Source organism: Arachis hypogaea, chromosome 14 (assembly GCF_003086295.3).
Source record: "Arachis hypogaea cultivar Tifrunner chromosome 14, arahy.Tifrunner.gnm2.J5K5, whole genome shotgun sequence".
In the NCBI taxonomy this organism is placed as follows: Eukaryota; Viridiplantae; Streptophyta; class Magnoliopsida; order Fabales; family Fabaceae; genus Arachis; species Arachis hypogaea.
In genome coordinates, this window is record NC_092049.1 from 14,249,142 (window position 1) to 14,262,239 (window position 13,098).

At 23.3% G+C, this 13,098-nt stretch overlaps 1 protein-coding gene across 1 annotated transcript; it reads left to right on the forward strand.

Moving 5' to 3' along the window:
• Window positions 1-5,167: 5,167 nt before the first annotated feature.
• On the forward strand, window positions 5,168-8,263 carry LOC112741619 (ferritin-like catalase Nec2). The gene is made up of 3 exons (XM_025790653.2): window positions 5,168-5,557; window positions 6,289-6,514; window positions 7,674-8,263. Exons 1-3 carry the CDS (start codon window positions 5,193-5,195, stop codon window positions 8,049-8,051), a joined length of 969 nt encoding a protein of 322 aa, XP_025646438.1. The 5' UTR covers window positions 5,168-5,192; the 3' UTR covers window positions 8,052-8,263.
• The last annotated feature ends 4,835 nt before the right edge of the window (window positions 8,264-13,098 follow it).

Genomic DNA, 13,098 nt, shown 5'->3' on the forward strand with positions numbered 1-13,098 from the left:
TAAGAAGAGTTTAGAGAAGTTAAAGGCAATTAGTTTCCTTTAATATGCAAGTTAATTGCTTCACATTTTCTCCTTCTCCTGCACCATTATTTCGGGCAAAATAAAAAAAGTGGTGACAAAATTTTTCTATTATGAATCATTGGTTGAAAATATTTCTTAGAGCTAAAGTACAAATCTAAAAGATTGGATTTGGGATTTTCATTGAGCAAGTAAGTTGTTGCTGTACCTACTTCCTCGGTTAAGCCAACAAATTAGATTTCAAATCCCTAATTTTATGGTCTGAATGGAAAAAAAAGTAAAAGGGCTACAGCTGGTTCAAGGACCAAGTAGTTGACCTTTGAAGAAGAAACTCTAACCGTGACTCAAGGTAGATACAAAAGAAAAATTGATTTTCATTTGAAAACAAGGAGAGAGAACCAGAATCTGAGTTTGAGAGAGAGCTTCCTATGAGAGTTTAACGTTTTAAATAGTATTTCTACATTAAAGGAATATTCCGCCAAGATGGAGAGTTTTATCAGAGAGAGATGAATCCGGTTCAACTTATAGCGTCAAGACTGTGAATCATCATATTCTTCATGGTTTATTGTTTATATATCTGTTTTAAAGTTGTATCTTTCTTTGTATTCATTCAGAAGTAAAAACAAGAAAAAGAGACATTGAGAAAAAGCTATTAAGAGAAAAAGGTTGAGAGAAACACTTGGAGAGAAAAGCCAAGAATGATTTCAGATTTCTTTTGGTTGTATTTCTATTTTGTGTTATGTACCTGAGAGGTATCCCTTACTAAGTTGGATAAGTACTTAGTGTGTTGAGTATAGGTAGTTACATAGCCAAGTTAAGTTTATGTTGAAACTTGTGTGTCTCAAATAGGATTATGTTTGAGTTCTAGAAAATTGGTGTATGTAATACTTGGAAAGATAGTGAAAATTCCACCAACGTTGTGGTGGAGACTGGATGTAGGTTACATTGCACTAGACAACTGAACCAAGATATATGGCTGTGTGTCATCTTCTTCATCTCTACTCTGATTCTATTTTTCACGATTTATGAGACAAAACGAAATTGTCTCCTGCATAATCACATACACAGACCAAACAGAAGTAAACTTAAAAGTTTTGGTTTAAGGCTTTATTAATCAAGTAATTAAAGAAAGTCATAGATTCAACCCTCTTTTTCTAGACTATCAAGAACCTTCAAATACTTTTGTTAAATCTATATTTGCTCAACCCTCTTATTCTACTTTCACTCTTTTAACAAGCTCAAATTTCATTTTACTACTTCCTTGTTCTTTTTTGTTAAATCCCTCTTAGAGAATTAATAGTGTAAAAGAGAAAAAGAAGAGAATAAAAAAATGAAGTTTGAGTTTGTTGAGAGGATAAAAATGAGAGAAGAAAATTAAACAAATGTAGCTTTAACAAAAACATTATTAACAGTACATCAATTTTGTTAATTGTTAGTGAAAAATTTGACGGTGAAATAATATTAATACAATTTTAAACATTTTAGGATAAAAATAGTACGATACTCCATTTGGTTTGTTTAAATAAACTACCCACTGATTTGAAGCGCAAACTTTCCTTTATTTGATGATGTAGTAATGACACTGTGTATATGTCTTAGTTAGAAGCTGCATCAGATAAAACCGGAACCTAATAACATAATAAGCGTTTTCATCGGTGTGGGTCAATTATGATTATGAAAAGCCAACTTGCATTGTAAAATCATTTTACTGAAATTTAGAAAGAAACACACCAAAAAAAAGAACGATGTTCCAAGAAAAATAAAAAACTAAACGGTATATTAAGGTGAATTGTAATAATTACATATTCTATAAATTATTTTTTCAATAATTTTTCAAAAAGTTGGATATCATTAAAGGTCAGATATATTGGTTATATAATTGTTTTTCACTTCCATTTAAAAAGTTTTTATTATAATAAAAAATTCTCTTATACGTTTAAGATCACTTTACGATATATAAAACTTTCAATTAAAAATGTAAACTTTTTACGAGTTAAAACTTTCTATTTTTAATTTTTTTAACCAATATTCTTAGAGTACTCTTTATCCAATTTCTATAAATATTGATCGATATGTTTACCAAAATCTAAAAATTAAATTCTAATTAACCTAGTGTATCTAATAAATAATAATCGACTCTTCCAAATGCCAATCCAAATCCAAAATTAGATAAAACAAAGCACCAGTATCATTGTTATATTTATAGATATTTGCGTGTTAATTAAATGCACATCTATGTGCAATTTGGACCACTATTTACTTATTATGGAAATTGCTTAGTGCTTAGAGCTTCCATGCATGCGTGGACTTGAAAATTAGCTAAAAATCATTGCATGAGAAAGGGTCATTGTTTTCCTTTCGATTCCCATGTCAATTTAAACAACTAATTATTGTAACTTTTATCTGTTTAATCCATGGTTTGTAATCTGTATGAATAGAATAGACAGCATTACAACAACCAAAAAGGAAGCTTTAATAACGTACCAAGTTATCTAAAGAAATTAGGTGATGAATAAGGGACACTAATAAGTATCATTTAACCTAAATATTAAGCAAAATAGTACATATATATTTTTATAAAATAAATAAATCATAGATCATAGGTATAATAATAATACTTAATTAGAAGAGGAGCCAATTGGTATAATTTATCTTGTATCCTCTCGTCTTCCTCTGACGAGTAGCTAGTATTTTGTGGTCCATTTTTATTTATTTTTGTTTTCGTTTTTAGGTTCCAACTTTCTGCCAAGTTGTGTATTTTTCATTAAATTATATATATACTATTTAACAATTTGAGTTTTTATACAAATGATTTCGTGATATAATATTTTACCAGTTAGATAGGTTATGCTTTTTCTTTTGTTGTGCTGTTTTATGCTGGTGTTATTTGTTTGTAAAGTTTTTTTTCCCTAAAACTTTCTTTTGCACTCTGTTTTATTATCTATAATTTTCTTAACTAATTTAATTTTGATACACGTTTTATATATGTATCTAATTACGTAACGTTACATTAATAAAAATAACTATTTTTCACATTAACTGCGTGAAAAGTTATCTAAGAGAATTGATATAATTGCACGACAGTATAAAACGCTTTTATTAGGAATTTGCAATAATTATCTTAGTCTTAAAATTGCTGCTAAATTATGCAATTTTGCAATGAATGATGCTACATTACCAGTAAATATTATTATTTTTTATCAGCAATTAGCTAATAATAATTTGCATTCATATTTATAAATATTTTGCTCACATCAAGCATATATAATTTGCATATATATATTTGTTAAAATTTTACACACATAAATTAATATAATTTATACTCACAATTTCAGAATTTATATACATAAATTAATAAAAAATTTTATTTAAAAATAATTTAATATTTATACGGATCTAATAGTAACAAAAATACTAAAAATTACTGCTTGCAACGCAATCTAAAACTGCTCCATAATCGCTACTATCCTTTTATTTAGTCGCAGTTTCGAAAACCATGTGTTTTCTTTGGCGTTGTAGTGTAATTAGCAATTAAATGCGTTTTGACATCTCATAAAAAATGTATTATATTACTATATAAATTAGATTATATATATGAATTTTAGTAGGTAGATAATAATTTTTGTGAACAATAATGTAAATAATGAATTTTAAAATTGGCTCAATAAAGTAAAAATACACTACACTCTAAATTACCCACTTAACTCTTCATATTAAAATAATCATCCGCATACCTAATGAATTGAACATCTGATATATTAATTGTTTACATTATTTAATATTTTATTGTCTACCTATACTTTTCCTATATATAAACAAGTTTAGTTATTCATTTACTTTAAATTTAGTAATTTTACTATAACAAATTTAATTATTTTAGTGTTTAATTATTTAATTAAAAAAATAAATTACAAATATACTAACTGATTGAATTTTAAAGTACATACAATATTTTTGTTAAAATCAAACCGATATATCTCCACCAATTAAGTGCTAATGCTGACCACACACAATAAAGCAAGCTAAACTATTGACTAATCTTTCAAGTTCTCCCCCCAAAAACATTGAAAAAGAATGTTTAAGAAATATTAATTAATCACAAAACCTAATCAGCTTAAATGCTTGATAATTATGTACCCCTAACAAGTACTTGCGTGCGACTATCCTTTTGCCACATGGCACTTTCTTGGGTTTTTTATTTAAATCATTTAAATATAATATTTATATTTGTGCGCTCTAAATTTATTTCGAATATGACATGTTGTGCATATCAATAAATACATTTTATTTATGTATTTTTATAAATATTATATTTAAATAATTTAAATAAAAAATGTTCACTTCCTTATCCGTTAAAAGAACACAGGAAAACAAAAAAAAAATTGCTAAAAAATTATGAACGACGAACACTTCATTGAGTTGTTGTATTTGTGTGTCGGACACCTTTCAGACACGATACTCATAAACACTTGTCCGACACGCATGTCTGTCATATCCAACCACGTCTTAATAAAAAATAAAAAAATTCAACATGTTTGAACACACTTAAATATCATCACGTATTCGCGAGTCCAATCTTATTCTTAACATGTATTCTTGAAATAAATTTAGAATAGTATATATTATTATTTATTAAAATAAAAAATATTTTAAATATTTTATATAATTAAAATAAGATATTAAAAATAATTAAAAAATTAATTTATATTTTATATATATACGTGTCCCGATATTTTAAAAGATTTTAAAATTTGTGTGTCAGTATAAATAACTTTAAAGTACTCTTATTTATGTGTAGTTTAGACTTTAATTTTTTAGAAGAAAAATTCTTTTATTCAATAATATAATCAATTAATATTTTTGCTTTTAATTTTTTTCTCTTCATTTTTCTCATTTAACAAAATCGTTTTTAAAATATGTAACTTTTATATTTTAAATCTGTTTAATAGTATAAATAAAAAAATATGTTTTGTTAAATTTTCTTTTAAAATGGGTCTTTTGTTGGTATCATTATTATTTAGCAATTTAGGATTGCTAAATCACATATTTTAAAAATGATTTATGTCTTTGTCTTCTGAATCAAACACTAGACAAAAATTAGAGGACTTATTTGCAAATATTTCCATTTCGGTATTATATATAGACGCAAGTGTGAACCAAATAAACCTATATGCATGCATCACACATCATCTTCTTTGAAAAAAAAAATCCACATGGCATTTAACATTATTTCTAATTCCATGAGTTCTTTTATTGTGTTTTTGCTAGTGTTTCTCTTTTATTCTTCTAATGAAATTTTTGTGAGATCATGGGATACTATTCCAAAATCTGATGCTGATTTGATTGAAGTGGCTCTGAATTTGGAGTACTTGGAAGCTGAATTTTTTTTGTATGGAGCCGAGGGTTATGGTTTGGATGTGGTTAACCCTAACTTAACAGAAGGAGGACCTTCTCCCATTGGTGGCAAAATTGCCGATCTTAGTCCCCTTATTAAGGATATTATCTTCCAATTTGGTCTCCAAGAAGTTGGACATTTGAGGTTCATTCTTATTTTTATTTATTCATATTCTAGATTTTTATTAATCATTTCTCTTATTGTAAGACGTTTTTGCTTGTGTATATGTTAATCATCATGGTTTTATTTTAAAAAAAAAAAACTTATTTTTGAATTATCAATCGACCAACTAGACGAGTAAAAATTAAAGGTTTGCATTTTGGATTTTTATAATAGGGAAGGAAAGAGAAAATTAAAAGAAAAAAAATCTAATTTTAATTTAGGTAAATAAAATGAATTCGTTCTCGATCATTTTCCTATTAATATATCAGAAAAATTTAATTCATTATTTTGTATAGACTGTGATTATTGTGTCTTTATTCTTGTTAATTATTGTGAGTATTGCAATCATTCTAGAGTAAAACATATTTGAATTTATAAATCAAATTTTGCAAAATAAAAAAAAAAACAAGCGTAAATATATGGTTAAAATTTGTTCATACAGTAAGGAGGAAAACATTCTTGACTCAATTATCAGTTATTATAAAAGACTACTTGAGAGTAATTAAATTAGAAAAAGTCTTAGAATTGGGGTTAGTATTTTTATTAAAACTTAGTTAATATTTAATTAAAAAAAAGTGTATAATTTTATATTATTAAATATAATTTTATATTATTAAAAATATTAATAATAATTAATCGATAGTTACAAATTACAAAATGTGTTGACGTGTTAGTTTATATATATGAAAGTACTTAATTAAATTTGGTTGCAGGGCCATAAAGAGCACGGTGAGAGGATTTTCAAGGCCATTGCTGAATATAAGCTCAGCAATATTTGGACAAATAATAAATAATGCCTTTGGTAAAAGGCTGGAGCCACCATTTGATCCCTATGCTAATGACATAAACTATTTAATTGCATCTTATGTGATTCCTTATGTTGGTCTGAATGGCTATGTTGGTGCCAACCCGCTTCTGCAAAGTGCCACTGCCAAAGCGGTAATTAAAACCTCCAAACTAATTCGGTGGATCAAGTAATAATTAATATGGTTGAAAATTAATGAAAAATCAATTCACTTATTATATAATACATACGTGTGGGACAATGATTCAAAATATTCACAGAGGGAAATAGTACAATTTGGGGTTTTTATTTATTTGATTAATTAAAGGTTTCTTGGTTTTTTTCATTAATAATTTAATCTATTTTGACCTTTATTCTTAAAAAACTTGTTGTTTCATTATTTAATAAAAAAACTGTTCACTTTTTTTATTGGTTCATCTATTTTTGGTGGTTCATCCATAGTCACATTTTTATTGCCCAAATTTAAGCTTAGCAAAAATCTATTATTATTATTATTATTATTATTATTATTATTATTATTATTTAAGTTAAAGATTAATATTTGTATTTATAAATAAATTTTTAAGATGAATGTAAAATACTTATTAAAAAACTTTTGGAGACCAGCAATTTTTAGTATTTTTGGTCATCATTTGACTAGCATAAATACTAAATTATCATTTTACTAATTTATATGTACAAATTTTAAAAAATGTAAGTACAAATTGTATTAATTTATGAGTGCAAACTGTATTAATTCATATGTGCAAAATTCTAATAAATATATGTACAAATTATATACTTATGTGTAAAATATATGTAAATATAGGTACAAATTATTGCTAGTTAACAATTGGTTAAAAATAATATATTTATTGGCTATGTAACATTACTCATAATTATTTCCTCTGAATAAAAAATTATTGGTTTCAGAGATTAAAAAAAAAAAAAAAAGGAAAGTCAGTAAAAATGAGCTTATAAGTTTTCCTGTTTTTTATTAGTTGAGATTTGAGCCCATGAGCTTATAAAATTTAATTGAAGTTAATATATGCTTTCATGGATTGTTTAAATTAAATGTGCTAAAAATAGAATTTATATCATGCATTCAAACTAATTATGCAAAAATAAATTAAGTAAAAAAACAAATAAAATATTCAATCAGATACAACATTTTAACCTAAAATCTAATAAAAAAAACATTTAATTCTTTCATATTATATACTTTGTCCTTTTTAAAATAAGTGTTTTTTTTTTAAGATTTATTGAAAAATGAATGTATCTAAACATATAGTGTGATATTGCATGCATGTACAGCTTGTTGCAGGACTATTAGGTGTGGAGTCTGGTCAAGACGCAATAATCCGAGGTTTGTTATACGAACGGCGAGATGAGATAGTAATCCCATATAAAGTGAGTGTGACTGAGTTCACAAATCGCATCTCAAACCTTAGAAACAAATTAGGGAGGGAAGGTATTAAAGATGAAGGTCTTGTGGTACCTAAAGAGCTTGGTGCTGAAGGAGAAGTCACAGGGAATATTCTTTCAGCCAACGATTATTCACTTTCATATCCTAGAACTCCAAAAGAGATATTGAGAATAGTGTATGGAACAGGTGATGAACATGTTCCTGGTGGATTCTACCCTCTTGGAGCTAATGGTACCATCGCTAAATCTTACTTGGAACGTAATTAAAGCTATGGCAGCTTTAATGCCTTTTCTGGGGTAAAAAAGTATACAACAAATATGTCTCATATCGTATAAATATGTAAAGTCTCATCTAATGAATAAATAACTGCCATTTGTTATATATTGTACTCGATTTATTATTGGAAAAAAAAAATCAATGTGTGTGTATTTGTATACAAGTAAAAGGATAATAAAATATTACTGTTCTAGACCTAAAATTCGAAATAATGTTTTATTTTTATCTTTAAAGATTATATATATGTGTGTGTGTGAAATATTTAATATTGTTAGAATGCTGCAGTGGAAATTAAATAATATTAATTAACTAATTCCTCTCTTAATATTGTTATTTACTTCTGTATGATATTTGGCCACTTGTTTATGAATTTATTATCATCAAATATAAAAGGTTAAAGTTATATTTATATATGAGCAAGACCACCAACTTCATTATGTTACATAATCTGTCTCAAGTTCGAATAAAATTAAGAAAGATGATTGCGTTAGATCTTTGATAATCAGTATAAAAATTTAATCGAATCATCATAAATAGACTAAAAATATATATTATTGTGCTAAAATTAGGTAGTTGCTCCAAAGTAACGCGCTATAAAAATTATTTTAAAAATACTACTCTTAAAATATATATATCCTTTTATTGAGACTCACTTTAAAAATATTTATATAATTTCACTTATAAAAATATATAATACTTAATTACTTGCCATAATCATATATTTGTTAGTAATTATTAAAGATATTACTAAAGATATTTTTAGAGATATCTAAGTTATTTTTATGTAATAAAAATCATATTTTTTAAAATAATTTTTCACAATTTTTATTTTTAATAAAAAAATCTACTTAATATACTAAAATTGGATTTTCTCCCAACTAATAAAGCCGAGATATCGATTTCTCGTGACTCCGTTTTTCCTCCAAAATAAATACACTTTTCTCTATTCTAAATTATTTATACAAAATATCTTTATTATAATCATATTATAATTAATATTTAATGTATAATACATAATTATACTAATTTAGAAACATATCTTTATTATAATTATGTGAAATCATATTTAATGCATTATTAAACTACTTATCAATTATCAATCGAAATTTTTTTAATAATAATAATAATAATATATGATAATTATATGATAATAGCACCGGTTATTAATAACCAATTTATATTTCTCATAAATAAATTTATTTTAAAAAATATCTTTATTATAATTATATTACAATATTACAATTAATATTTAATGAATAATGCACAATTATACTAATCTAAGATAATGTCTTTATTATCTATCTATTCTATTATATAAAAATAAGATTTTTGCACTTAATAACAGAACTGATGCGACATACTCTTAAAGTGTTTCCTGATTTATTTCATTTAATTCGTTAAAGCAAATCAATTATAATTAATTAATTATATCAATTAATTAATTTGATTAGATATTCAAATTTTATCATTTATTATAATTAATTATATTAATTAATTAATTTAGTTAATTATATTAATTATTTGATTTGATTGGAGTAAATATCGAATTATTTAATAAATAATAAATATGATAACGAAATATATGAATTAATTTAATTAGTTTATTTTTTTCAATACCCTCTATTTATACAAGATCAAATGTTTTTTACTCATTCGCTTTTTTTTTCTTTCTCTCTCTCCCTCCCTCCCTCCCTCCCCCTCTCTTTTTCTCGTGTTTAGGTACAATTTTTGTAATTTATTAAATTTTTGTTTCTTTTATCTTTATTTATACATTTTATTTTTTTATGTTTTTTAAAATTTTTGTTTATTTCAATTGCTTATTATTAGGCGCACACTTTTTTTTATTTTAACTTCTGATTAACAAAAAAATGTGTGATTTTTATGTTGTTTTTAAATAATCTTACTATAATTTTGTTTTGTAATATTCTATTTTGTCATGTGTACTTCAATTCATATATATATATAGTCTTTTTTTTGTGATTCACAATTAATATATACATTATTCGTGTATGTGGTTTATATGTTAATGTTTTTATTGATTCTCTTTATTTTATTTTATTTTTTTGTGTGTCTCTTTGTTGCTCTTTATTTTAGTTATATATATTCATTAATTTTTCTGTATTGATACTCTTTTTATTTGAAATATCATGACAATTTAGAGTGTATGTTGTGACCCATGTGTGATATTCGTTAATTTGCTGTATCTTTTTAGATGGTTTATGTTATAATGTGTTTAAGGAGTTGACTTAAAATTATAATATGATATATAAATTTATAATATGATTTATAGTATGCTAAAATATTAGGACATTATCATATAAATATTTTTTAATTTGTCCGTTAGATTTAACTATATAGGATATTGAAAATTATGCAATTATGTAATTAGTTATTTTTTTATATAATTATTGTATTGATCATTTACATTAGTGAGATTATTTTCAATATTAATATTTATAAATATGCTATTATTTGTATAATTGATTGAATCATCTTATTCGTTTAAATTTAATTCTATTAAATTAATTATTCAAGGTGTCATTGCTATTTCTATTTTTAAAGAATTTTTTTAATATTATTTAACAATTCTAATAATTAGAAAAGGTAAGACGGTACAAAATTACAATGACGATAAGATTGAAATATCCATGATAAAATTATGTTGATAATATACACTTGGATATTACTAACAACTATGTTAGTAATTACTTAAAATAAATAATAAAATAAGTTATAGGGTATTATTTTATTTAAATTATTAATAATTAAAGAATAAAAAGTCAGTAATTATTTTTAAAAAAGACATTAAATTTAATTTTATGGTACTAATTTATTTGAGTTGTTAATAAAATTTATAATTTTTAGATTTATATCTACTCAATTTATATATTTTATTTTATTTTACTTTAACGAAAAATTGAGACGTGCATTTTTAATTAATTATTTAGAAAGTATAGCGAAATGAGTTATATCAATTATAATTAATTATCGATCATTGATATCAATAAATTGATTATATTAATTTATAAGATGAATAACGTGTAATAAATGTTGTGAAATTAATTATAATAAATTAATAATTAATAAATAAAAAACTAAAAAGGACTTTTTTTTATTATTTTTTAATGGATATACATTTTTATAATTTTACTTTTTCTTTATCTCTTTCTTTCACATTTATTTCTTTTAATTTATTGAAATAAATCAATTATATTAATTATTTGTATTAATTAATTAAGTACTTTTTAATGTATTATTATAACTGTGTTTTTAAATTAAAGGTTAAAAATATTATAAAATTTTTTTTATAAAAGTTGTTGCAAAATAAATATTTTTAAAATGTGTCTTTAATACACAAATTAACTAAATTATTTTTCAATTTAATATGTTTGATTCATTCAATTGTATTAATTATAACTAATCAATTATGTAATTTTATTTGATTAGGATAAATATTTCGTTATTTAATATTTTATTTGATTCATTAAATATTACATTAATAATAACTTTAAATATTTAATTTAATTAGAGTAAATATCAAATTATTTTAAATTTTGTTTGATTCATTAAACCAAATTAATTATAACTAATTTATTATTTAATATGATCGAGATAAATATTAAATTATTTAATAAATAATATATAAAACAATAAAATAAATGAACTCAATTAATTTAAATTATTATCTTATTATTTTATATATCCCTTTTCTCCCTCTCTATTTTTTTCTTCAGGTAAAATATTTATAATTTTATATTTTTGTTTTTTTATCTTAATTTTACTAATATTTTTCTATGATTTTGTTTTATATTAATTTTTTTATTTATTTTGATTAATAATTCTTAAGGGTATTATTATTTTATTTAAGATAATTTAAATTTTTTGTAATATTTTTATAAAAGTTGATTAATAGGTTTTTTTAAATATTTTTTTGAAATTTTTTTAATAAGATCATATTTTGATTTTTCTCTTTCATCCTTTGTATTAATTAATTATATTAATCTTCTATTGCAATACATTTTTTATCTACTCCACACATTATCTTTTCTATCTTCTTTTACTTTTTTTTAATTGCTCTTTTTACTTTATTTTTAATTGTTTATTTCACTTTTACTTCTCATATATAGATTTATTATAATTCATCACAGGTTCTTTTTGAATTTAAGTGATTTTTTACGTTATATTTTACCATTGATGCTTTTATTTTGTTTAGTGTATTTTTTTAGTCTATGTTTAATATAATAATCTGTAAATATCTATTCTATTATATAAAAATTAAATTTCTACACTTAATGATAAAACTGTCGTAACATGTTTCTGATGGTGTTTTTCGGTTTATTTCTTTAAACTCATTAAATTCATTTTATTATAATAAATTAATTATATCAACTAATTGATTTGGTTAATTTTTTAAATATCATACAATTTATTATAATTTCTATCAATCAATTAATTGTAATTCAAATTGAATGATTATTTTGTTACGAAATTATTATTTTCTAATCTATTTATGGGCAATACATATATTAATTATAATTGTAAATTAAGCTATTTTACATTAAATAACTTATATAATGGTCATCTCATTTATTATCATAAATGCTGAATTAAATAAGTTATTATTACTTTTGATTTAGAATTAAATGAGAATAAAACCACAAATACTATTTTATTTGGTCTTTCGGGTTTAATGGGTGTGACACTCAAATATAAATAGTGACTTCCGAATTTTGGTCTCCAACACATCAAAGCCATCTCCGTAACTCTTTTTCCATAAAAGAAATTTTGATTCAACTCTATTAGGGATACAGAAGGTTTTCAAAGAACAAATGAATGGTCTGAATTTGCACGAATTCTAAATGTTCGAACTTACGACGTTGTTTTAGTTCGTTGTCGTTACGAGAATGACTCTAATCTATACGTGTCTAACGACTAGAATAGATTAAATATTATTTAAGTAATTTATTTCTAATATTGGTATTTGATTAAATTAGTTTTAGAGAAATTTAAATTGTTGACTCAATTCATATATTACGA